The 26569-nt window shown below is 44.0% G+C and overlaps 1 protein-coding gene across 1 annotated transcript; it reads left to right on the top strand.

Moving 5' to 3' along the window:
- Nucleotides 1-7794: 7794 nt before the first annotated feature.
- Nucleotides 7795-25663, top strand: TBC1D7 (TBC1 domain family member 7). Its single transcript, XM_073676686.1, has 8 exons — nucleotides 7795-8031; nucleotides 8361-8480; nucleotides 8682-8762; nucleotides 9919-10106; nucleotides 18994-19131; nucleotides 21563-21708; nucleotides 22245-22374; nucleotides 24993-25663. Exons 2-8 carry the CDS (start codon nucleotides 8369-8371, stop codon nucleotides 25077-25079), a joined length of 882 nt encoding a protein of 293 aa, XP_073532787.1. The 5' UTR covers nucleotides 7795-8031; nucleotides 8361-8368; the 3' UTR covers nucleotides 25080-25663.
- The last annotated feature ends 906 nt before the right edge of the window (nucleotides 25664-26569 follow it).

Below are 26569 nucleotides of genomic sequence, written 5' to 3'. Positions count from 1 at the left end.
CAGATCCATGGCGGCCCAACGCACCAGACACAGAGCCAGACCCGAGGTGGGAAGCCCAACACCCTAGATAAGGGGTCAGACCGACCGGGTCGGGCGACCCAACACGCCAGACACGGGACCAGATTTGAGGTGGGTGGCCCATCACATGAGAACTTAGGCGGGCAGCCCAACACACCAGGCACGGGGCCAGAACCAAGGTGGGCAGCCAACGCACCAGAAATGGGGTCAGACTTGAGACAGGCGGATCAAACACACTAGAGACGGGGCCAGACCCGAGGCGGGCGGCCTAACAAACCAGATATGGGGCCAGACCCGAGTCTGGTGGCTCAACACACCAGACATGAGGTCCAATCCATGGCAGGCTACCCCACGCACCAGACACAGAGCCAGACCAGAGGTGGTTGGCCCAACACCCCAGATAGAGGGCCAGACCGACCGACCAAACACACCAGACACGGGGTCAGTCCTGGGGTAGGCAACCGAAAACACAAGACACGGGGCCAGATTTGAAGTGGGCGGCCCATCACATGAGAACTGAGGCGGGCAGCCCAACAAACCAGGCATGGGGCCAGACCCAAAGTGGGCGGCCAACACATCAGACATGGGGACAGACTTGAGGCAGGCGGATCAAACACACTAGAGACAGGCCAGACTCGAGGTGGGCGGCTCAATAAGCCAGTAACAGGGCCAGATCCGTTGCTGACAGCCAAACACACCAAACACAGGGCCAGACCCAAGACAAAAGGCACAACACACCAGACACAGGGCCAGACCCGTGGCTGGTGGACCAACGCACCAGACACGGGGTCAGACCCAAGGCGGGAGGCTCAATGCAACAGACATGGGGCCAGACCCGAGACAGGTGGCCTAACACACAAGACCCGAGGCGGACAACTCAAAACACTAGACACAGGCCCAGGTCCGAGGCGGCCCACCATACCAAACACGGGGCCAGACCAGAGGTGGGCGGCCCAACACACTGGACACGGGGCCACAACCAAGGCGAGCAGCTCAACAAACCAGACACAATGCCAGACCTGAGGTGGGCAACACGACACACCATAGACGGGGCCAGACCCAAGGCAGGAGGTCCAATGCACCTGACCCAAGGCTGGTGGCCTAACACACGAGACCCGAGGCGGACAACCCAAAACACTAGACACGGGCCAAGATCCGAGGTGGGTGGCCCACCATACCAAACATGGGGCCAGATCGGAGGTGGGCGGCCCACCACACCGGACACGGGGCCACAACCAAGGCGGGCAGCCCAACAAACTGGACACAACGCCAGACCCGAGGTGGGCAGCTCGACACACCAGACATAGGGCTAGACGCGAGGCGGGCAGTCCAATACACTAGACACAGGGCGAGTGCCGAGGTGAGTGGCCCAACACACTAGACACGGGGCCAGACCCAAAGCAAATGGATCAAACACATCAGAGATGGGGCGAGACCTGAGGCGGGCAGCCAGACACACCAGACATGGGGCCAGATCCGAGGCGGACGGTCCAGCACACCAGACACAGGGCTATAACCGAGGACAGCGGCTCAACACACCAAGACAAGGGGCCAAACCCGACTTGGGCGGCCCAACACACTAGACACAGGGCCAGACCAAAATTGGGAGGCACAGCACACCAGACACGGGGCCAGACCCGAGGCCAGTGGCCCAACAAACCAGACACAGGGCGAGACCAGAATCAGGAGGATCAAACTCAACAGACATAGGGCGAGACACAAGACTGGCAGCCCAACAAACCAGTTAAGGGGCCAGACCCGAGTCGGGCGGCCCAACAAACCAGACATGAGGTCAGATCCGGGGCAGGTGACCCAACACACCAGACACAGAGCCAGACCCAAGGCAGGCGGCCCAACACCCCAGATAAGGGGCCAGACCAAACGAGTCGAGCGACCCAACACACCAGACATGGGGTCAAACATGGGGTAGGCGACCCAACACACCAGACACGGGACCAGATTTGAGGTGGCCGGCCCACCACATGAGAACTGAGGCGGGCAGCCCAACACACCTGACACAGGGCCAGACCCAAGGTGGGCGGCCAACACAGCAGACATGGGGTCAGACTTGAGGCAGGCGGATAAAACACACTAGAGATGGGGCCAGCCCGAGGCGGGCAGCTCAACACTCCAGACATGGGGCGAGACCCGAGTTGGGTTGATCAAATACACTAGACACGGGGTGAGACCCAAGGTAAGCGGCCCAACACACCAAACATGCGACGAGATCCAAGGCGGGCAGTCCAACACAACAGACACGGGGCCAGACCTGAGGCGGGCGGCCTAACACCCCAGACACGGAGCGAGACCCGAGGGGGGCGACTCAACAAACCAAACTCTGAGCCAGATCCGAGCAGGGTGGCTCAACACACCAGACATGGGACCAGACCCGAGGCAGGTGGCCTAATATGAGACCCACACCAGACACGGACCCAGGCCTAAGGTGTCGGCCCAACACACTAGACATGGGGCCAGAACTGAGGCGGGTGGCCAAACACACCAGACATGTATGGCTAGACACGAGGCAGGCAGCCCCACACATCATACATGGGGCTAGACCCAAGCGCGGCCCAGCACAAAACACAAGGCCACACCCAAGGCGGGTTGCCCAACACACCAGAAGACATGGATCCAGATGCGAGGAGGATGGCCCAATACACCAGACACTGGGCGAGACCCGAGACAGGCAGATTAAACATGCCAAACATGGGGTGAGAACCAAGGCGGGCGGCCCAACACACCAGACATGGGACCAGACCCGAGTTGGGCGGCTCAACAAACCAGACACAAGATCAGACCTGGGGCAGGTGGCCCAATACACCAGACACTGGGTCAGACCTGAGGCAGACAGCCCAACACACCAGATAAGGGGAAGACCCACCGAGTCGGGTGGCCCATAACACCAGACAATTGGCCAGACCCGGGGTAGGTGGCCCAACACACTAGGAACGGGGCCGGACCTGATGTGGGTGGCCCAACAAACCAGACACAGGGTGAGACCTGAATCGGGCGGATCAAACACACCAGACATGATGCGAGACCCGAGGCAGACAGCCGAACACACAGGACACGGGACCAGACCTGAGGCGGGTAGCCCAATACACCAGAAACGGGGGCCAGACTCGAGGCAGGCGACCCAACACACCAAACACGGGGCCAGACCTGAGACGAGCAGCCCAAAACACCAGACAAGGGGCCAGACCCAAGGTGGTGAGCCCAACACACCAGACAAGGGGCCAGACACGAGGCAGGCAGCCCATCACATCAGACACAGGGTCAGATCCGAGGCAGACGATGCAACACACCAGGTATGGGGCCAGACCCGAGGTGGGCAGCCAAATGAATTAGATATGGGGCCAGACTGACGCAGGCGGGCCAACACAAAAGAAACGGGGCAAGACCCGAGAGGGGCAGATCAACACACCCGACACATGGCCAGACCCGAGGCGGGTGGCCCAACACACCAGACACGGAGCCAGATTCAAGGTAGGTGGCCCAATACACCAGACATGGGGCCAGAGCCGAAGTGGGCGGCCCCAAACAGGAAAGCCGGGGCGGGCAGCCCAACACACCAGACACAAGGCAAGACCCGATGCGGGTGGCCCAACACACTAGACAAGGGGCCAGATTCAAGTCAGGTGGCACAACACACCAGACACAAATCCAGACCCAAGGCGGGTGGCCCAACACACCAGACATGGGGTCAGATCCAAAGCGGGCAGCGCAACAAACCAGACACCAAGCGAGACCCGAGGCCGGCAGATCAAACAAACCAGACTTGTGGAAAGACCAGAGGTGGGCGGCCCAATACACCAGACATGGGGCCAGACCCAAAGGCAGGCGCATCAAACACAGCAGAGACAGCGAAGACCCAAGATGGTTGGCTCAACAGATCCGAGGCGGGCTGCCCAACATAGCAGACACAAGTCAAGACCCGAGGCGGGCGGATCAAGCACACCAGATATGGGGCGAGACTCGAGGAGAGCGACCCAACACACGAGACACGGGGTTAAACCTGAGTCGGGTGGCCCGACACACCAGACACAAAGCCAGACCCGAGGGGAGCGGCCCAAGACACCATACACAGGGCCACAACCGAGGCAGACGGCCAAACACAACAGACACAGGGCCACACCCAAGACAAAAGGCACAACACACCAGACACAGGGCCAGACCCAAGGCTTTGGGACCAAAACACCAGATACGGGGTCAGACCCAAGGCGGAAGGCCCAATGCACCGGACATGGGGCCAGACCCGAGGCAGGTGACCCAACACACTAGACCCGAGGCGAACGGCTCAAAACACCAGACACGGGGCCAGACTCGAGGCTGGGGGCCTAACACACTGGGCACAAGGCCAGACCCGAGGTGGGCAGCCTGACACACCAGGCACAGGGCCAGACCCAAGTCGGGTAGCCAAACACACCCGACATGGGGCCAGGGCCGAGGCGGGCGGCCCAACACATCAGACACAGGGCTAGACACAAGGCGGGTAGTCCAACACACTAGACACAGGGCCAGATCCGAGGCGAGTGGCTCAACACACTAGACACGTATTTCATTTAAAAGTAAATTTGTATAAAATAAAAAAAAAAGAATTATACTTTTTTTTTTTTAAATGAAATTTGCGCACATAGGATATGAAGCTGGGATGTACACCCAGATTCAGTGCGCATGCCCGGAAAGCTGATAGTCATTGTGTAAAAACGGTATCTGCTGGGAGATCGCGGTGACGTAGGGAGCAGTGACTGGAAGGAATGCTAATATGATGGGCGTGGAGAATTTCAAAACACAGCTGATTGACAGTGACTGAAAAGTTAGAGCTGCCCACCCCTATGACTGCATCCGGAGTGTAAAAAGTTATTTTTGTGCTAAATGCAAGGACATTTTGCTTGAGATAAACATGTTAGTGATGCGATGTGCATCACTAACGATACTGGGGGCAGTTTAATAGCAATAAAGGCCGTGACAGGTTGCCTTTAAAGATGAATTTCACCTTTTATCATGACAACGACCCTAAGCATACCTCCAAATCAACAAAAGAATGGCTTCACCAGAAGAAGTTCACTGAAGTGAATCCAATAGAAAATCTATGAGTCGACCTGAAGAGGCCTGTACACTGGAGATGTCCTCACAATCTGACAGATTTGGAGCGCTACTGCAAGGAAGAGAGGGCAAAGATTGCCAATGCTAGATGGGCCAAGCTGATAGACTCCTACCCAAAAAATGCAATGCTGTCATAAATTCAAAGGGTACCTCAACAAAGTATTGATTTTTAACCCCTTTACCGCTTTAGGTTTTTCCGTTTTTGCAGTTTCGTTTTTTGCTCCCCTTCTTCCCAGAGCCATAACTTTTTTATTTTTCCGTCAATATGGCCATGTGAGGGCTTGTTTTTTGCGGGATGAGTTGTACTTTTGAACGACACCATTAGTTTTACCATATCGTGTACTAGAAAACGGGAAGAAAAAATTCAAAGTGCAGGGAAATTGCAAAAAAAAGTGCAATTTCACAATTTTTTTACCATGTTCACTAAATGCTAAAACTGACCTGCCATTGTTATTCTTCAGGTTATTATGAGTTTGTAGACACCAAACATGTACAGGTTTTTTTTTTATTTAAGTGGTGAAAAAAAATCCAAAGTTTGCAAAAAAAAAAAGTCACCATTTTCCGAGACCCGTAGCGTCTCCAGTTTTTTGGATCTGGGGCTGGGTGAGGGCTTATTTTTTGCACACCAAGCTGACATTTTATTGATACCTTTTTGGGGTAGATCCGATGATTTGATCGCCCGTTATTGCATTTTATTACAATGTTGCGGCGACCAAAAAAAAATAATTCGGGCGTTTTGATTTTGTTTTCTCGTTACCGTTTACCGATCAGACTATTTTTTTATATTAATAGATCAGGCATTTCTGAATGCGATGATACCAGATATGTGTATATTTGATTTTTTTATGGTTTTATTTTGAATGGGGCAAAAGGGGGGTGATTTGAACATTTATATTTTTTTAAAAACTTTTTTTTTTACTTTACACATGCTTCAATAGTCTCCATGGGAGACTAGAAGCTGCGATAATCTGATTGCCTGTGCTATACATAGCAGGGCTTCAGCCCTGAAAGTGTGTAGCTAAAGAGCTCACTTGCTATGAGCGCCGACCGCTGGGTAGCGTTCATATCATCCTGGCAATGACAACTGCAGAGGTCTCCTGCAGACCCCGGGTTGTTATGTCAATCCATCGGCAACCCAGTCATGTAACACAGGCGCCGATGGACAGGATTAGTGACACGCTTCCGGTAAGTGCGAGTTAAATGCCGCTGTCAGAGATTGACAGCAGCATTTAACTAGTTAACAACTGCGGGTGGATCGCGATGAGATCAGCTGTCATGTGCCCGAAAACATACAGGCTCAGCGCAGGAGCCCGCATGGAGTGCAGTGATACGACCTTGGATTTACTCATACATCCAAGGTCGTAAAGGGGTTAAGGGTGTGCATATTTATGCAACCACTTTATTTTAGTTCTTTTTTTCACCTGAAAAGATTTGTTTGTTTCCTCAATTCAATTGTACAGATCATAAGTGACATTAAAGGTGGAAAAAGTTCTGAAATGATTCTGTTACAGAAGCTTGTATGACATGCCATTGTAAACCTATAGGCTTTAATATAGCGTTGATCCCCATGTTACAGCTAGAACATCTCCCACTCCTCTGGGAAGGCTTTCTACAATATGTTGTAGGGCGTTTGTGGGAATTTTTACCCCCTTATCCAGAAGAGAATTTGTGAGGTCAGACACGATGTTGGATGAGAGGGCCTGCTTGCAAAAATTGGCCAAAATGTCATGTAATGCTGAAGCATTTACATTTCTGTTCACTGGGTCTGAGGGGCCAGACCCTTTAACCATACGGATTTTGGAGAATTATTTTGCCAAGTTATTTTTACCACACAGTGAACAAAAAAACGACCCTCTCCCCTCCCCCCCCAAAAAAGAAAAATTGCTGCACTTGCAGGCTCTTTCTTTCATCATTTCACAGCCCTTTGAATTGTTTTCCTTAATTTTTTACTACATTATACTATAAAATTAATGGTCTAATTAAAAAAATCAAAGTCACAACTCGTCTCACAAGAAACAAGCGCTCATATGGCTGAAGACGCGGTTACACTAACGTTATGGATGTGGGAACAAGGGAAGGAAAAAGCAAAAGCAGAAAAAATCTAAAATGGCCCAGTGCTGAAGGGGTTATGCGCCAAACTAGAGCAGATCACTGACAATGAGGACGTTTCGGGTCAGAGGACTCCTTTATGCTTTCTTTGGCCAGTGTAGACGCTGGCAGGGCCATGCTGATCGCTCAGCCACTGTCTTTTCCTTTACTAGCCCATCACTGGCACCTGTGTGTTCTCTTCAGTCTCACTGGCAATGAGCGCCCTCTAGTGATGGCACGTAGTACTGACAGAAAATGTCGCTACGGATGAGCGCAGCGGTGACCACTTATCAGTCCGCTCTTATCACAATGGCCTCTTCTCTACTGGGCTGGGGACATTTCTGGGTTCAAACCAATAGGCAGACGATCACAGCTCCAGCAGGGAAGCCTGCAAGTGTCTGCGCAGATATTCAGGAGTGGCCGTGGATTCGAGCTGGTCACACACTACTATTGTAAGCCCGCCTAGCGGATAAATCGCCCCGGTGACCATGGCAGCTATCAGCTGCTATCCATTCACCCAATCCCTGCTCCTCTGCAAAGTGTCAGGCTACCCCTCTCCGCGTTTTTCAGAGAGGAGGTTTTTGTCCCTCCTCAGCCGCCGTCTACCATCCGGGAAGTAAACATCAGCGTGGAACGCAGGAAGTGGCTGCTGTCTGAGGGGCTGAAGAGCCCCTGCGCCTGTCTGAGGAGCCCCTGCGCCTGTCCGAGGGGCTGAGGAGCCCCTGTGCCTGTCTGAGGAGCCTGTCCGAGGGGCTGAGGAGCCCCTGTGCCTGTCTGAGGAGCCCCTGCGCCCGTCCGGCATCTGTAGCCACAGCGATAGTGAGTGACCGATGTCTGTTCCTCGTGTTCACTATCAGACATAGCGGTGCGCCAGCCCAGGACCCCCATGGTAATGTGCCCCCCAGCCACGGTCAGGCTTCTCCATAGCAGTGTGCCAGCCCTACACATTTCCCGTAACAGGCGCCCCCCGCACCGTGCAGACAGGTAGCACAGGATAAGGGTCGTACACCCCATAGTTACAGGTCATCGAGCTGCTGCAGTGCTCAGTCACAGTGAAGCATTTATGCCAGTGCCAGCACCAGATTCACCTCTCCATGTGCCGCTGTAACATTTTCCCTGGTAATCCGATATGTTATTTCCTTTGCTAGCATGAAACATGGCCGAAGATAGTCAGAGAAATTTCCGCTCTGTGTACTATGAAAAAGTTGGATTTCGTGGTGTGGAGGAGAAGAAATCCTTGGAGATCTTGCTGAAGGATGACCGCTGGGGTAAGGACCGGTTAAGAGCTAAACTGTATCTGGGGTATCAGGTAATCCTTACTAACCTCAAGTGCAAGAAGGCTTCCATCCCCTGTTATATGTGCGGTGTAGCAAATACCCAGATGTGTGAGATAAAATACCCTATAAAGTTGAGCAGTGGGTGACACTCGTTTTTTTTTTTTTTTTTTTAACCTCTTCCTCTCTCCACAGATATTGAGAAACTTTGCACCTTCTGTCAGAGGTTCCCCCTTCCATCCATGTACCGAATACTTGTATGGAAAGTGCTTCTTGGTAAACAGTCTCCAAATGAATAAGAACATTTTGTTATCCACATTGATGGTGTGATACTGAGTATTTCTGGGGTTAAAAGATTATTTCCATCTCAGCCTGAGATAGGGTCTTCATGGTTGAGACGGGAATATCTCCGTCCACTGGAGGTGAAGCTGCAGAATCGCCTGCAAACCTCTGAGCCGTGCTGTCTCTGTGGCTCCTATAGAAATGAATGGGAATTAGCACTGCAAGTTTTTCTGTTTCCACGACTCCGGTTTTTGGATGGAAGCTACTATGGAACCAGCATGGCTTGACGGGTCTCTGCTGATTCTGAAGCTTCACCTTCAGTGCTTGGAGTTACCTCTGTTTCAGCCATGAAAGGCTGATATGTGAATGACCCTCTAAATGCACTGCTGTGAGTTACTGGCACATGCCTTTTTTTCTATTTCCTTTATAGAGCCATCGTAACAGCTTTTGTGGTTGGGCAGGGACCTCACAAGCTCTCCTCAATTAACTCTGTACACTCACTCTCTTCTATTGTCAGGTTGCTTAAAACATAAAAAACTCCTGCCATCAACCTACTAGTGAAACACACTGTTGAAGCTGGCCACTAATGATCCCAGATTGACATTTTCTGACCAACTTGTTTTATATACTTAGTCTGTGACCGTTTTTCTTTTTAGATGACAGCACAATAAATAAAAAAGGCAGAGGGCTGACCGATCTTAGCTCCAGGCTTCTATTAATAACATGCAGGTCTGTTTGACAAGAAAGAATTTCCAATGGCTGTATCTGAGAGGACCACGAAGTCCAGCTCATACAGTGCTTTAGGCTGAATTCACACGTCTGCATGTCATGGTCCAAGGACAAACTGCTATTCATGGACTGGCCACTGGTCTTGACTCGAACTCTACCACCTAATAGGCATATATTTGGCAGTCTAATTAAGGTCAGGAGATTCAGGGTGAGTCCGTGCATTGCAGTCTGGACTTGAACCATGTTAGACACACATCTAAATAAATAATAAAAAAAAATAAATATATATATATATATATATATATATATATATATATATATATATATTTTTTATTATTTTTTTTTTTCCCCATTTACATTGTACAATCCTTTAAATTCAGTTCTGTTTTTTTTTTTTTTATTATTTTTATTTTTTTTTAAGGAATCCTTCCTCCCCACCAGGAGACACACTCTGCTGTGAGGGTGTACAGGGAGGAACAGTTTGATGATGTTCACCATGCTCTAGAGGTTATACGCTTTATCGACGAATCCACACCCAAGGCTGAAGTGTTCCTCTACATGTACCAACTGGAGAGTGGAAGACTGTCTAGAAGTCAGAAGTACACTATGGTGAGTCTAAGTTTTAAAGTTTTCATGAAAAATGTGAAAATTGCCTCTTCGGAGAAAAAGAGGACTTTCCCAGAGGAGCATTGCATGGCGAATAAGCCTCCTTACCTTCATGTGCCAGAGCTGGTGTGTCACTCTCCATAAGGAGAAACGCTACCCCTTAGACCAGGGTTCCCCAACTCCAGTCCTCAAGGCCCACCAACAGGCCATGTTTTCAGGATTTCCTTAGTATTGCTCAGGCAATAATTCCATCACCTGTGCAATACTAAGGAAATCCAAAAAACATGACCTGTTGGTGGGCCTTGAGGACTGGAGTTGGGGAACCCTGCCTTAGACCATGAAAAATGTATACTTGTTTTTGCTCCTAAACCACAACAGCTGGGGGTTCTAGCCTTAAATGGTCAGTTTTTTTTTTTGTACTCAAGACAGAAAAAATAGTGGTAGCCCTACTGGCTCTTGTGCTCATGGAGGTTGTTTTTTTTTCTGTGACTTGTTAACCTATCATTCCTCTTTTTTTTTTAAATTATCTTGCAGTTATGCTTAAGGAACCTTCCTTCTTAATATTAATGTGTGATTTTCTTAATTATAGTGCAACCCCAATTCCCAAAAAAATGTGGGGATGCATGCTGTGTAAAATATGAAGAAAACAAGAATGCAATGATTAGGAAATCCCTTATAGCCATATTTTATTCACAACAGAACACAGATCAAACAATGAAAGTCAGACATTTTTCCATTTCGTTAGACAAAATATTACTTATTTAGAAATTGGTGGCAGCAACACATATCAAAAATAGTTGGGGCATGGCCATGTCTACCATTGTGTCACATCTCTTCTTTTATAACAGTCTGGAAGTGACTAGAACAACTGCTGGCGTTTTGAGAGAGGAATGTTGTTCTGGACCACAGGCAGCCCACCGGTGGTGGTGCCTGGAGGTCCGTAGCTCGCGAGCATCCAATATTGGCCTTGTGCACATGGATTTCTCCAGAATCCGTAAATTTTATGAGGATATTATGTACTGTAAATGGTGGGATATTCACAGTCTTTGCGATTTCACATTGAAGAACATTTTTATGAAATTGTTCCTCAATTTTTAGATGCAATTGTTCACGGATTGGTGATATTCCGTCCATCTTTGTTTCTGAGAGAGACTGCCTCTCTAACATACGCTTTTATTCAAAGACTTGTGACTTAGTTAAAAATTGACCCCAAGCTGCTGTTCTTTTTCGGTTGATGGAGCTGTGTAAGGGCTTATTTGCGAGGCCAGTCTTTTTTTTTTTTTTTTTTTTTTTTTTTATCGATACCATTTTGGGATACATACAAGATTTTGATCTTTTTTTTTTTTTTTTTTTTTTTTTTTTTGTGGTGTTGCGGTGACCTTAAAAATTCCACAATTTTGTTGTTTTGATTTCTGGGTCACCAGAGCTAGCAAAGTTGCTAGATCATGCGCAATGCATGATCTAGCAACTTTGTCAGCGCAGCACTGAGTTTATAAGGCATAGGAATGCTGCTGCATCCCTATGCTTTATAAGCAATTAGGCTAAAAAAAAGTGAAAGTCCCATAGTGTGACAAAGTAAGAAAAACTGAAAAAAAAAATTCTACAAATATATAAAAAAAAAAATGATAAAAAAATGTAAAATATATTCCCGTAAATATTTATATGAAATAAATCATTTTAAAAAAAGTTCACAGATTTGGTATCGCTGCGCCCGGAACGACCTGACCTGTAAAACTGTCCCACTAGTTAAGCCCTTCAGTGAACACCGTAAAAAAAAAAAAAAAAAAAAAAAAAAAAAGCCAAAAAACTATGCTTTATCATGATACTAATGAACGAAAAGTGGAATAAAACGCTATCAAAAAGACAAATGTAAATAAAAATGGTACCACTGAAAATATCATCTTGTCCCAAAAAACAAGCTGCTATACAGCTCAATCAGCGGAAAAATAAAAGTTATAGCTATCAGAATAAAGCGATGCAAAAATTATTTTTTTTCTATAAAATTGTTTTTATTGCGTAAAAGCACCAAAATATAAAAAAAAACTATATAAATTTGGTATCGCTGTTGTTATACTGACCCGAAGAATAAAGCTGCTTATCAATTTTACCACACGCGGAAGAGCAACAAAAAAAACCCCCAAAAAACAACTTCTGAATTACTGTTTTTGTTCATTTTGCCTCCCAAAAATTGGAATAGAATGCGATCAAATAATGTCACGTGCCTGAAAATGGTACAAATAAAAACATCAACTCGTCCCGCAAAAAACAAGCCCTTACTTGACTGTCGGCCGAAATATGGAAAAATTATAGCTCTTAAAATAAAGCGATGTAAAAACTAGTTTTTGCCATAAAAGGCGTCTTTTAGTGTGTGACAGCAGCCAAACGAAAAAAAACAGATATAAATCTGGTATCGCTGTAATCGCACCGACCCGAAGAATAAAGTCGTCTAATCACTTATACCGCACGAGGAACGGCGTAAAAAATAAATAAAACCAATTCTTGACCTGCTGTTGATTTATTCATTCTACCTCTCAAAGATCGCAGTATGGCTCGAATCAGATTTATCATGCTCTCTACGCTGAGCGCTTACACTGGGATTTCTGTGTAAGCCTCTGAAATACTTGATTCAGACTGAACCCCCGGCGGAAGATTCCCTATAATGAGGCAGATGGAGGCACCGTGGATGCCGTCTGACCTGTGACCCGGCAGTGTCCGTTTTTTAAGGCGTGCATAGAAGTGCTGTTGGCCACAGTTTTGAGCACTTTTGAGAAGGACCACGCTGAACAGAGGCCAGACTGAGTCAAGAGGAACTCTTCTGCCTCATCATAGTGAATGGATCCCTCGGGGGTTTCATCTGAATTACGTCAGTCAGAGATTTAGATGGAAACCCTGATACAAGTGCTCAGCGTAGAACTCCGGATAAACGCGATCAAAAATGTTATGTAAAATGTTCCTAACAAAAGCTTCAAATCAATCCACAAAAAAGAAGCAAGTCCCCACTTAGGTCCGTCATCAGTCAATGGAAATATAGAGGCTTTCACGTTACTGGTAGCACAAAGTCTCTGGAAAAGTGCTATGGCTCCTTGTCCCTCAAAAGAAATTCAGCAAATTCTGTTCTCCCAAATCCAAATGCCCCCCTCCCTTCTGAGTCCCACAGTGTGCCTGAACCACATTTAGAGTCCACATGTTTGGCATTTCTGTAGCGATGAGAGCCTGCCTAATTTACGGGTGCATGTCTCCAGAAGCTCGAGCTGGGCATAACGTACTGGTCACTACAATGGTAGTTTGCAATTTTCACTCAGCCGCATACATTGCTGCTTGTTTTTGGAAAAGTTCCATGGAGTCAAAATCGTCACTACACCTGTAGATAAATTCCCCAAGGGGTATAATTTCCAAATTGGGGCCACTTGAGGGCGGGGGGGGGGGTTCTGCTTATCTAGCACTTGGGGGCTCTGTATATGGAGTCCCCAAACTATTCTAGAAAAATATATGCTCCAGGAGGCAAATAACGCTCTGTCCCTCCCGAGTCTCGCCGTATGGCTAAACAGTACTGTGCAGCCACATATGGGGTACTTCTATATTCATCAGAAATTGTGGGACAAATTTTAGTGCAATTTTTACCAATTTCCCAGTGTGAAAATGTAAAATCTGGGGCTAAAACAAAATTGTGGTGATAAAAATGTAATTATTTTTTTCTTCTCTGCTCAATGGTATAAAATTCTGTGACCCACCTGTGGTGTCCATATGATCACTGCACACCTAGATGGATTCATTGAAAAGTTTGTAAAATGGGGTCTCTTGTCTGCTGTTCTGGCACCTCAGGGGCTCTGCCAATGTGACATGGCACCCTCAAACCAGCCCAGCAAAATCTGAACTCCAATATGGTGCTCTTTCTCTTCTGAGCTTTTCACTGTGCCTCAAAAGTAATTTTCAACCACATATGGGGTATCGACATGCACAGGAAAAATTTCCCAACAAATTTTTGAGGTCCATTTTCTCCTGTTATCCTTGTGAAAATGAAAACGTTTGGGGCTAAAACAACATTTTTGTGGGAAAAATATATATTTTTCATTTTTACAGATCTAAGTTGTAAAATTCTGTGAAACACCGGTGGGTTCAAGGTTCTCACCACACATCTACATAAATTCCTTGAGGGGTGTAGTTTCCAAAATGGGGTCAATTGTGGGGAGTTTCCACTGTTTAGGCACATCAGGGCCTCTCCAAACACGGCATGGTGACCGCTAATTATTCCAGAAAATTTTGCATTCAAAATGTCAAATGGCGCTCCTTCCCTTCCAAGCACTGCCGTGTGCCCAAACAATGGTTTTCCCCCACATATGGGGTATCGGCATACTCAGGAAAAATTGTACAAAAAATTGGGGTCTATTTTCTCCGGTTACCTTTGTGAAAATTGAATTTGGGTCTAAAGTGAAATTTTTGTGAAAGGGGAAAAAAAAAAAGTCAAATTTTAATTTTTTTTTTTCTTCTACATTCCATTAATTCCAGTGATGCACCTGAGGGTTAACCGCTTCGCGACGGCCCACTGTAGATAAACGTCGGCGCTTGCTGGGCTCTGTGCAGCGCCGACATTTAAAAACGGTGGGTGGTCTCGCAGCGCTCAGGACCCCCAGGGTCCTGCAAGCGCTGCGATTCCGGTGCAGAGCGTTAGCTCTGACAGGGGACATCATCGGGACCTGATTGGATCAGGTCCCAATGATGTTAACCCTTTGCTATGTTCTATATGCCGCGATCTATAGTGATCGCGGCATATAGAAGATAGACAGACAGACAGACAGACAGACAGACAGACAGAGGAGAGGGGGTCGTCTTACTTACCTCTCCGACGACCCCTGATAGCTTCCAGGACCTGGCGTTGCTATGGCAGCTGGAGGTCACATGACCGCCTCCAGATCTGCCATATATGGTGTCCTGCCAGGCTCGGCCTGCAGCTGAAGCCTGGCAGGACACACTGACTGTGAAACAGTCAGCAAAGATCTCATGTAATGTAATACATGTCTATTACATTACATGAGATCAGTGATCAGAAAAATAAAAATTAATGTCCCATACAGGGACTAAGTAAAAATGTAAAAAAAAATGTTTTTAAACTGTAAAAAAAAAAAAATCACAAAATAAATAAAAATAAATAGAATATTAAACCAATAAATCCATATATTTATGCAAAACCAAAAAAAGTACACATATTTGGTATCGCCGTGTCCGAAACAACCCGATCTATAAAACTATCACACTAATTAACTCCTTCTGTGCACACCGTAATAAAAATAAATAAAAAACGGAGCAAAAAAATATGCTTTTTCATCATATCGCCAAACAAAGTGGAAAAAAATGCGATCAAAAAGCAAAATGGAAATAAAAATGGTACTGCTGAAAACGTCATCTTGTTCCGCAAAAAAAAAGCCGCCATACAGCTCCATCAGCCGAAAAATAAAAAAGTTATAGCGCTCAGAATAAAGTAATGCAACAAAAAATATTTTTTCTATAAAACTGTTTTATTGTGTAAAAGCGCCAAAACATAAAAAAAATACAGTAAGTGTAGTATTGCTGTAAACGTACTGACCCGAAGAATAACTCTGCCTGATCACTTTTACCACACGCAGAACGGCATAAAAAAAACCTCAAAAAAACAATTCCTGAATTGTTGGTTTTTGTTAATTTTATCTCCCAATAAACGGAATAGAAAGCGATAAAAAAATGTCACGTACCCAAAAAATGGTACCAATAAAAATGTCAACTCGTCCCGCAAAAAACAAGCCGTCACATGACTCTGTCGGCCGAAATATGGAAAAATTATAGCTCTCAAAATCTGGCGATGCAAAAACTAGATTTTGCACAAAAAAAAAAGCGTCTTAGTGTGTGACAGCTGTCAGTCATAAAAACCCGATATACTGTAAATCTGATATCTCTGTAATCACACCGACCCAAAGAATAAAGTAATCTCATCACTTATACCACACGGGGAACGGCGTAAAAAATAAATAAAACCAATTCTTCACCTGCTACTGATTTGTTTATTATGTCTCCCAAAGATCGCAGTAAGGCTCTGCCCACATTTATCCTGCGCTTTGCGCTGAGCACGTACACCAGAGTTTCCGTGTAAATCTCTGAAATACGTGATTCAGACGGAACCCATGACGGAAGATTCCCTGTAATGAGGCAGATATAGGCCTCTGTGGATGCCATCTGGCCTGTGATCCCACGGTGTCATTTGTTTTAGGCGTGCATAAAAGTGCGGTTGGCCACAGTTTTGTGCACTTCAGAAAAAAAGGACACTGCTAAACAGAGGCCAGACGGAGTCCAGAGTAACTCTGCTGCCTCATTACAGTGAATGGATCCCGCAGGGGTTTCATCTGAATTACATCACTTGGAAATTTAGATGGAAACCCCGATGTAAGTGCTCAGCCTAGAGCGCCGGATAAATGTTACGTAAAATGTTCCCAATAAAAGCTTCAACTCAGTCCTCAAAAAAAGCTAGTCCCCACTCAGGTCCATCATCTGTTAAAAATATAAGGGACTTCCAAGATACTGGTAGCAGAAAGGCTCTGGAAAAGCGAAATGGCCCTTGCCCCCCAAAAGAAATTCAGAAAATTTTGTGCTCCCAAATCCAAATGCCTATTCTACAATAATTTGTTCTCCAATTGTCAAATAGCTCTCCGTCCCCCCCAGATCTCGCCGTATGGCTGAGCGGTACGATACAGCCACATATGGGGTATTGCCACTTTTAGAAGAAATTGTGTGACACATTTCGGCACCATTTTTACCCATTGCCCTGTGTGAAAATGTAAAATCTGAGGGTAAAACATTTTTTTGTGGTAAAAATATAATTATGCTTTTTTCACTGCCCAATGGTATAAATTAAAAAATTAAAAAATATTCACTACTTCCCTAGATGAATTCATTGAGAGGTGTAGTTTACAAAATGGGGTCACTTGTGGGGGTTTCTGCTGTTTCGGCATTTCAGCGACTCTTCAAATGTGACATGGTGTCTGCAACCTATCCCGGCCAACATAGCGCTCCTTTCTCTTCCGAACCCTGCCGTACACCAAAGCAGTGGTTTTCCCCCACATATGGGGTATCTGCGTACTCAGGAGAAATTGCACAACAAATTTCATGGTACAATTTCTCCTGTTACCCTTATGATAATGCAAAATTAGGGTGGGAAAAATGTGAAAATTTTATTTTTACGACTCAATATTATAAACTTCTGTGAAGCAGCTGGGGGTGCAAGGTGCTCACCACACATCTAGATAAGTTCCCTAAGGGGTCTAGTTTCCAAAATGGTGGCACTTGTGGGGGGTTTCCACTGTTTAGGCACATCAGGGGCTCCCCAAATGCAACATGGTGTCGGCTAATTATTCAAACAAATTTTACATTCAAAAAGTCAAATTGCGCTCCTTCCCTTTCAAACCCTGCCGTGCGCCCAAACAGTGGTTTGCCTCCACATATTGGGTATTGGCGCGCTCAAGAGAAATTGCACAAAAAATTTTGGGGTCCATTTTTTCCTGTTACCCCTGTGAAAATAAAAAAAATTGGGTCTAAAGTAACATTTTTGTGAAAAAAGTTAAATGTTAATTTTTTTCTTCCACATTCCAAAAATTCCTGTGAAGCACCTGAAGGGTTAATAAAGTTCTTGAATGTGGTTTTGAGCACCTTGAGGGGTGCAGTTTCTAGAATGGTGTCACTTTTGGGTATTTTCTGTCATAAAGACCTCTCCAAGTGACTTCAAATGTGATGTGGTCCCTAAAAAATGTTTTTGTAAATTTTTTTGGAAAAAATGAGAAATCACTGGTCAACTTTTAACCCTTATAGCTCCCTAACAAAAAAAAAAAATTTGGTTCCAAAATTGTGTTGATGTAAAGTAGACATGTGGGAAATGTTATTTATTAACTATTTTGTGTGACATATCTCTCTGATTTAAGGGCATAAAAATTCAAAGTTTGAAAATTGCAAAATTTTCTATATTTTCGCCAAATTTCCGATTTTTTTTCACAAATAAATGCAAGTCATATCAAAGAAATTTTACCACTATCATGAAGTACAATATGTCACGAAAAAACATTCTCAGAATCAGGGGGATCTGTTGAAGCTTTCCAGAGTAATTACCTCATAAAGTGACAGTGGTCAGAATTGAAAAAATTGGCCCGGTCACGAAGTCAAAAACAGGCTCTGGTGCGAAGTGGTTAATAAAGTTCTTGAATGTGTTTTTGAGCACCTTGAGGGGTGAACTTTTTAGAATGGTGTCACTTTTGGATATTTTCTGTCATATAGGCCCCTCAAAGTGACTTCACATGTGATGTGGTCCTTAATTTACAAAACCATTTTTTTTGGGAAAAATGAGAAATCGCTGGTCAACTTTTAGCCCTTATAACTTCCTAACAAAATTTTTTTTTTTCCAAAATTGTGCTGATGTAAAGTAGACATGTGGGAAATGTTATTTATGAACTATTTTGTGTGACCAATCTCTGATTTAAGGGCATAAAAATTGAAAGTTAGAAAATTTCAATATTTTTGCCAAACTTCTGTTTTTTTCACAATTAAACGCAAGTGATATCGAAGAAATTTTACAACTATCATGAAGTACAACATGTCACGAGAAAACATTCTCAGAACCAGGGGGATCTGTTGAAGCGTTCCAGAGTAATTACCTCATAAAGTGACAGTGGTCAGAATTGTAAAATTTGGCCCGGTCATGAAGGTGAAAACAGGATCGTGGGTGAAGGGGTTAAAAGAGCTGACCCATTCTCTTTAAAGCAGAGATCTCCTGGCTTGATATTACTGCATGGCTGTGTTTTATATAAAATACTTGTCTATAATATTGTGTGATGAGAAATGGGATATAAGGTTATTTAATGTAACGTTTTATTCCCAGGAACCACAGGATGAGTTATTCCTGGCCATAGTCGGCACAATGGAGGAGATGGTCGATGACGATGTGGATTGTTACTGGCTGATCAAGAACTTTGTGCATCATTTAGACTCCAAGTTCAGGGATTCCCAGCAGCAGCTGGTAAGAGCTGGTGTGTGCCCAATAATACTGGGAAATGACGTATAAACTGTAGTTACTTCCCAATGTGCTTCTAGTACCAAATGTACATTGTTTCAATATTTAAGCTGTGCATCCATGGTGTGCCAGCAGCTGCAGATGTTCATGTTTCTTTTGACTGTCTCTTTTTACTACTGTATATAGGAGGCGGCCCACTAGAAAACCCTGAACCCAGCATTCTGCAGTGAGCAGGGCAGTGGCAGACATGGGAGAATAAAAAAAAATCCTAGTTTAGCATCTGTGTAGACTTGACGCTTTGCCAGGCCAGCTAATCAAAAGTAGAGTTGTAAAAGCCGAAAAGTAAGAGGCTGTTTTCACACCTCCTGTCCAGTGGAGAGAGACTACTAACTGGATGGACCGGGTTGTGTGAATCAATTTGCACCAATTCTGCTGATCCTGCGATGGCTCCAACCTTTGAATACAAAGGGATCTCAGATTAGAGGGATTGTCCACCCATGACCTATGTTTTCCAACTGTGGCATGTTTTATGTCCATCCTAGAATTGGTCCCATTGAAGTCATGTATCGTCCATTGCTGAGTGTGCCTAGAGATCTTATATGTAATGTATGTGTTGTGTGTGTTTTTTTTTTTTTTTTTTTTTTTTTTTTTTAGAAAGAATATACTTCCCACTTGTCTTTGTTCATAACCCTGCCTGTAAATCAAGATTACAAACGGCTGCTCAAATTTCGGCTGCATCCAGATGATGCTTTTGTCATTTAGTGTGGTCACCAGAAAATCATTAGACACTACATATATTTATACAGTGAAGGAAATAAGTATTTGATCCCTTGCTGTTTTTGTAAGTTTGCCCACTGACAAAGACATGAACAGTCTATAATTTTTAGAATAAGAATATTCCAAAAAAAAATGAAGAAAATCACATTGTATAAATTAGATAAATTTATTTGCATTTTGTAGTGAGAAGTAAGTATTTGATTCCTCTGGCAAACACTTAATACTTGGTGGCAAAACCCTTGTTGGCAAGCACAGCAGTCCGACGTTGTTTGTAGTTGATGATGAAGGTTGCGCACATGTCAGGAGGAATTTTGGTCCACTCCTCTTTGCAGATCATCTCTAAATCATTCAGATTTTGAGGCTGTCGATTGGCAACTCGGAGCTTCAACTCCCTCCATAAGTTTTCTATGGGATTAAGGTCTGGAGACTGGCTAGGCCACTCCATGACCTTAATGTCCTTTACTTTTGAGCCACTCCTTTGTTGCCTTGGCTATTTGTTTTGGGTCATTGTCTTGCTGGAAGACCCAGCCACGACCCATTTTTAATGTCCTGGCGGAGGGAAGGAGGTTGTCACTCAGGATTTTACGGTACATAGCTCCATCCATTCTCCCATTGATGTGGTGAAGTAGTCCTGTGCCCTTAGCAGAGAAACACCCAAAAAACATAATGTTTCCACCTCCATGCTTGACAGTGGGGACGGTGTTATTTGGGTCATAGGCAGCATTTCTCTTCCTCCAAACACGGCGAATTGAGTTAATGCCAAAGAGCTCAATTTTTGTCTCATCTGATCACAGCACCTTCTCCCAATAACTCACAGAATCATCCAGGTGTTCATTGGCAAACTTCAGATGGGCCTGCACATGTGCCTTCTTGAGCAGGGGGACCTTGCGGGCACTGCAGGATTTTAAACCTTTAAGGTGTAATGTGTTACCAATGTTTTTTTTAGTGACTGTGGTCCCAGCTACCTTGAGATCATTACAAGTTTCCCCCATGTAGTTTTAGGCTGATCTCTCACCTTCCTCATGATCAAGGATACCCCACGAGGTGAGATTTTGCATGGTGCCCCAGATCGATGTCGATTGACAGTCATTTTGTATTTCTTCCATTTTGTTACTATTGCACCAACAGTTGTCTCCTTCTCCCCCAGCGTCTTACTTATGGTTTTGTAGCCCATTCCAGCGTTGTGCAGGTCTATGATCTTGTCCCTGACATCCTTAGAAAGCTCTTTGGTCTTGCCCATGTTGTAGAGGTTAGAGTCTGACTGATTAATTGAGTCTGTGGACAGGAGACTTTTATACAGGTATCTATGTAAGACAGCTGTCTTTAATGCAGGTAACGAGTTGATTAGGAGCGTCTAACTGATCTGTAGGAGCCAGAACTCATAATGGTTTGTAGGGGATCAAATACTTATTTCTCACTGCAAAATGCAAATAAATTTATCTAACTTATACAATGTGATTTTCTTTTTTTTTTTTTTTTTTTTGGATATTCTATCTCTCAATGTTAAAATTAACCTACCCTTAAAATTTATAGACTGTTCATATCTTTGTCAGTGGGAAAACTTACAAAAACAGCAAGGGATCAAATAATTATTTCCCCCACTGTAGGGATCAAGCCGGAGGCCACATTTCAATGCAATGTTCTCATTTCTCTATTACAGCAGAAGGGATTCGAGCATTACCTGACCTTAGAAGACGGTAGACTTGTGGCACACCTCAAGGCATGCAGTGCTCTGGAGAAACTCCCTTATAACTTGTGGTTCAGGAAATGCTTTGCAGGTTGTTTACCGCCATCCAGCTTACAAAGGTATAATTGGTCTTATTACGGCTGCATTGTCTCAATAACATGGGCGCTCACAGCTGGATCATCAATAAGCATTGTTTTATTATTACTAGCCAATAAATTGTCCACAAAGATCAACAATTTCGATTTTTGATCGATCGGGTAGAAGGCTTATGGTTCGTCTTGATTCTAATGTCTGTAAAGTGCTGTAGAAATTAATGATGCTATATAAGCGAGTAGAATAAATGGGGTTTGTTAGGACCGTTCATGCACTTTACATCATTTTCGGCAAAACTTCCTCTGTTTACACGATTTAATAGAATATATTTTGATCAACTGGCAAGATGAAGAGGGGCAGGTTTACACCGGGCAATGATCGGGAAGAAATGGACATCATGGCCATTTTGACATTGCTGAGATTGTGTGTGCAGATGAAGGTAGCAGTCTACACTATTAATCAGGGGAGACCGTTTTGCTATTTAGCAGCTTGTAGACTTGTCAGACATATGCATAGAAATATAGACAACAAGTCCTTCTTAAATTCTCTGTTTTACCTGCAGGGTATGGGATAAACTGGTGAGTGGATCCTGCAAGATTCTTCTATTTGTTGCTGTAGAAATACTGCTGACCTTCAAGATGAAAGTGATGGCCCTTAATAATGCTGACAGTATTAATGAATTTCTGGAAAAGGTAACGTATTTTGCCTTTCATTTGCATATATACGTTGTCTTCCTGTATACAAGTATACATAACACCATGATATTCTGATCAGATCTAGTCCCCGCCATTTATTACAGCTCACAGAAGGGTCAGGTATACTAGGGATGATGTGATGAAGAGCTGCACACTGAATTCTCTCCTCTTTGTGGCTGCTGTTATGTTTGCTGCAAAATAGTGGTAATGGTTTGCTCAGACATCAGGGTCTTAGAGTTGCTATTTCCTCTTAGCATCAGTAGAGCCCTTCTAGTGTCCTTTTAATCCCTTATTTTATTTTTTCCTCATGTTTAAATCGGACCAAATTTCCTCAGTGTACTGGATCAGAGTCCAAAATATTGAACAAAAAAAAGGAAATTTGTAAAGCTTGTCTACCCTACCCTTTACAATGTTAATACGGACAGGACACAGATGGCATCTGTGTGTTGTCTGTCATTTTCATATACTTATAGTCTTGACCTGCAATTAAGATGAAAAGTGGACATTTTTTTTTTTTTTTTTTTTTTTTTGCAGACACACCGTGCATAAAATAACATGGACTTGTGAACAGCACAATAGATTATATTGGGGACCTGATCTATTTAGGAAAATACGGACAGAACACGTACGTGAAAAATAGGCATCTGAATGAGGCCTCAGATCCATATTAAAGGGGTTGTCTTGTCTGAAATGACAAGTCTGCAGAGAGACAGCAGACTTGTGAATCCTCACATTACGCGCGGTGAGGATTCTTTGGTGTCAGGAATGGTATGTGATATGCATACCCCCGGCCAGAACCCGATGTAGACTCTTTCCAACCTTGCACAATGCACTTACAATGAGTGTGCCGGAACAGTCTAATCGGATTCTGTCCGGGAGTATGCATATCACATACTTGTGGTCATGTGATCGCCGTTCCCCGTCACCGTCATCGGAGAAGCGTCACTTGTGAGGATTCACAAGTCTACAGTCACCTGACTGCAGACTTATAATTTTAGACCAGACCACACCTTTAAAAGGGATATTTTCATCGCCAAGATCCTATCCCCATATGTAGTAGTTGAAATAATATTAGCAAATGCCTCCAATTAGAAATGTAGTATAGTTCTTCAGCTTCGCAATGTCACTTACCCCATATGCAGGGCATTGCAGTAGCTTGGCTATCCATGGTTACTTACCACCACTCATATAGTGACAGTTAGCTGTCGTAACCATGGATACCTAATCTACTGCAATGCCCTGCACATGGGGTAAGTGACATAACTTATCAGGAGAACTATACTACATTTCTAACTAGAGGTATTTGCTAATATTTATTATTATTATTCGTACTACATGTTGGGATAGGAATACCCCTTTAAATGTAAGACAGGTTTAACTCCATAATGCTTCATGCATTACTATTACATAATGGAAGAAGTCTGGGTATATGGAGTGGACTCATGAACGAAGCCTGCTCCAGATAGTCTTTAACAGCAGCGGGTCAGCGTTACTGCTGATTGCTGCTGTTAACCTGTCAATTAAGCACTGTGATCCTGTTCGGGTAGTCTTTCAGGCGCCCATCGCTCCCTAGTGATGCGATCCTGGAAAGCTGATTTGTTCCATGACAGCCTGGGTCCTGCTGAAAGAACTCATGCTTGTCATGTTACTCCTCCTGTGACATCCAGCCACATGCTGGGCATCATAGGGGACTGTGATTATTACGATATACAGCAATACTGGAGTATTAGTTTGTTTATAAAATACAATCGTAGGTTCAAGTTGTCTATGGAGACTGAAAAATAACTAAAAAAAATAAAATTTTGTCTTTCTCCTGTTAAAAATAAAGAAATGTAAAAAAATAAATATATCAATATTTGTTGCCACAACGTCTAGAAAAGTCCGATCTCTCTAAATATAAAATTGTTTAAAGGGAATCTGTCAGTAGGATCAACCCTCCTAAACCATCTCTATGGGCAAGCAGGTCATGGGAAGCTGAATAAAATGATACCTTGATATCTGCGATACAATATCTTATTCCAGAGGAATCCACATTGTTCTTATATGTAAATGAGCTGTTAGGATCTATGGGCTGGACACTGACCTGCATGAGAATCTGCCTCCAGAGATTATTGTAAATGAAAGGGGGAGTTACCAGTGTGAGACAAGTAACTAACACAGAACAGGAGAACTGAACTTTGTCTCTTTACAAACACATTTGGTGCAGCTCACAGCTCTGCTGTATTGTAACACTATTACAACCATGTCTGCCTGTGAGCTGGAAGCTGAAGCTGAGAGGAGCCTGCAGATGTGTCAGGTACAATCACACACAGCTCTGCAGTGAGATCAGGAGAGCGGCCATTACATATCACACTGGTAACTCCTCTTCATGTAAAGTAGGCTCTGGAGGCAGATTGTTATACAGATCAGTGTCCTGTCCATAGCCTGGAACAGCTCATTTACGTAAAAGAAAATTGTGTTTTTTATTCTGGATTAAGACATCGGACCACAAATATCAGGGTATCATTTTATTCAGCTTCCTATGACCTGCATACCCATTTAGAAGGCTTAGGAGGGCTGATCTTACTAACAGATTCTCTATAATCTGTACAGTAAATTGTTCTGTTTTCTTCCAGATTCCTGATGACAACACAGACCCAATAATCAACAAAGCAATCGATTTATGGCATAAGCACTGTGGAATACCTGCTCATTCCGTGTGATGTTTCATTACTCTTTAAATGGAGTCGCTCTCTTCTGTACTTTCTATTTATTTATCTAGAAATGTATGTTTTGTGGACTTTTTTGGATACATGGACTTTTGAATTCATCTGATGTTTCGTTGCATTTATATGTAGCGTCAGACCACATTCAGATACATGAAATTGAAACAGATTGGCGTTGCAGAGCACCACAAATGCACATCAGTGGTCATTACAACACAAAAGCCATTCACGCCAAAGGAAAAAAAAAAAGCTTGGAGTTATGAGTGCTGCGGATTGTGAAATCGGAGGAATACTAATTGTGTTGAAGAAAAACTGCAGATGTTCCCTGCTGATTTCACATGAAGTTTGTAATAAAAAAAAAAAATTTCATAAAAAATGATCTGATACTTCTGGACTTATGCTTTGTTCATATCTCTTTATAACTGGAGCTGTTGCTGGATCTGTCATATGGTGGACCCATGCATTATTCAAAGGAACTGCTGGTTTATAGTTGGATACATCAGTTTTGGCTTATGAAAAAAAGAATGGTGTTGTATGAGCTGTTATATAAAACATTGATGCTGTCAAATCTGATGGTACTATCTGATGCTCTGTGTGTGTGAAATACAGCCTTAAAGGGGTATTCCCATCTCCAAGATCCTATCCCAATATGCAGTAGGTGTATTAATAATAATAGCAAATACCTCCAATTAAAAATGTAGTATAGTTTTTCTGATTCACTATGTCCGTTTCCTCATGTGCAGGCAGCGACAGGTAGTTGTTAGTGCTCGTAACCATGGATACATAAGGTCCTGCAATGCCTGCACATGAGGAAAGCAACATAGTGAATCAGAAAAACTATACTCCATTTCGAATTGGAGGTATTTGCTATTATTCTTACACATTCTACATATTTGGATTGGTGATTGTATAAGAAACTCCCTTTTTTTCCCCCTACAAAGTAAAGGGGTATTTGCATCTCCAAGATCCTATCCCAATATGTAGAAGGTGTAATAATAATATTATTAGCAAATACCTCCAATTAGAAATGGAGTATAGTTTTTCTGATTTCCTCATGTGCAGGCATTGCAGAACCTTAAGTATCCATGGTTATGACCACTAGCAACTACCTGTCACTATATCAATGGTCATAACCATGATACCTAAGGTCCTGTAATGCCTGCACATGAGGAAACTGACATAGCAAATCAGAAAAACTATACTACATTTTTAATTGGAGGTATTTGATAATATTACTATTACAGCTTCTACATATTGGGATAGGATCTTGGAGATGCAAATACCTCTTTACTTTGTATAATAAACTCCCTTTTTTTCCCCCCTACAATCACCAATCTTTATACTGTACACCGTTATGTTTCCATTTAAAATATGGGACATCGTAGTTTAAATATTTGCAGGAAGTTTAAGGTGCAGGTTCTGTTATGTGATACGTTGCATCTACACTATGGTCCATAATCATTTACAATGTGCGCCTTATGGCCGAT

This window comes from Phyllobates terribilis, unplaced genomic scaffold, assembly GCF_046119375.1.
Source record: "Phyllobates terribilis strain yellow unplaced genomic scaffold, ASM4611937v1 Scaffold_4__5_contigs__length_816908805, whole genome shotgun sequence".
NCBI lineage: Eukaryota > Metazoa > Chordata > Amphibia > Anura > Dendrobatidae > Phyllobates > Phyllobates terribilis.
This window is presented reverse-complemented; position numbering and strand designations above follow the sequence as displayed.

What these genes read in the sequence shown, in the direction of transcription:
- TBC1D7 (XM_073676686.1), top strand. Translation starts at nt 8,369, where the DNA reads ATGGCCGAAGATAGTCAGAGAAATTTCCGCTCTGTGTACTATGAAAAA. An exon ending in TGTATGGAAAGTGCTTCTTG is followed by an intron (nt 8,763 to 9,918) that starts GTAAACAGTCTC and finishes TTTTTTTTTAAG; the next exon opens with GAATCCTTCCTCCCCACCAG. An exon ending in GAAGTCAGAAGTACACTATG is followed by an intron (nt 10,107 to 18,993) that starts GTGAGTCTAAGT and finishes TTTTATTCCCAG; the next exon opens with GAACCACAGGATGAGTTATT.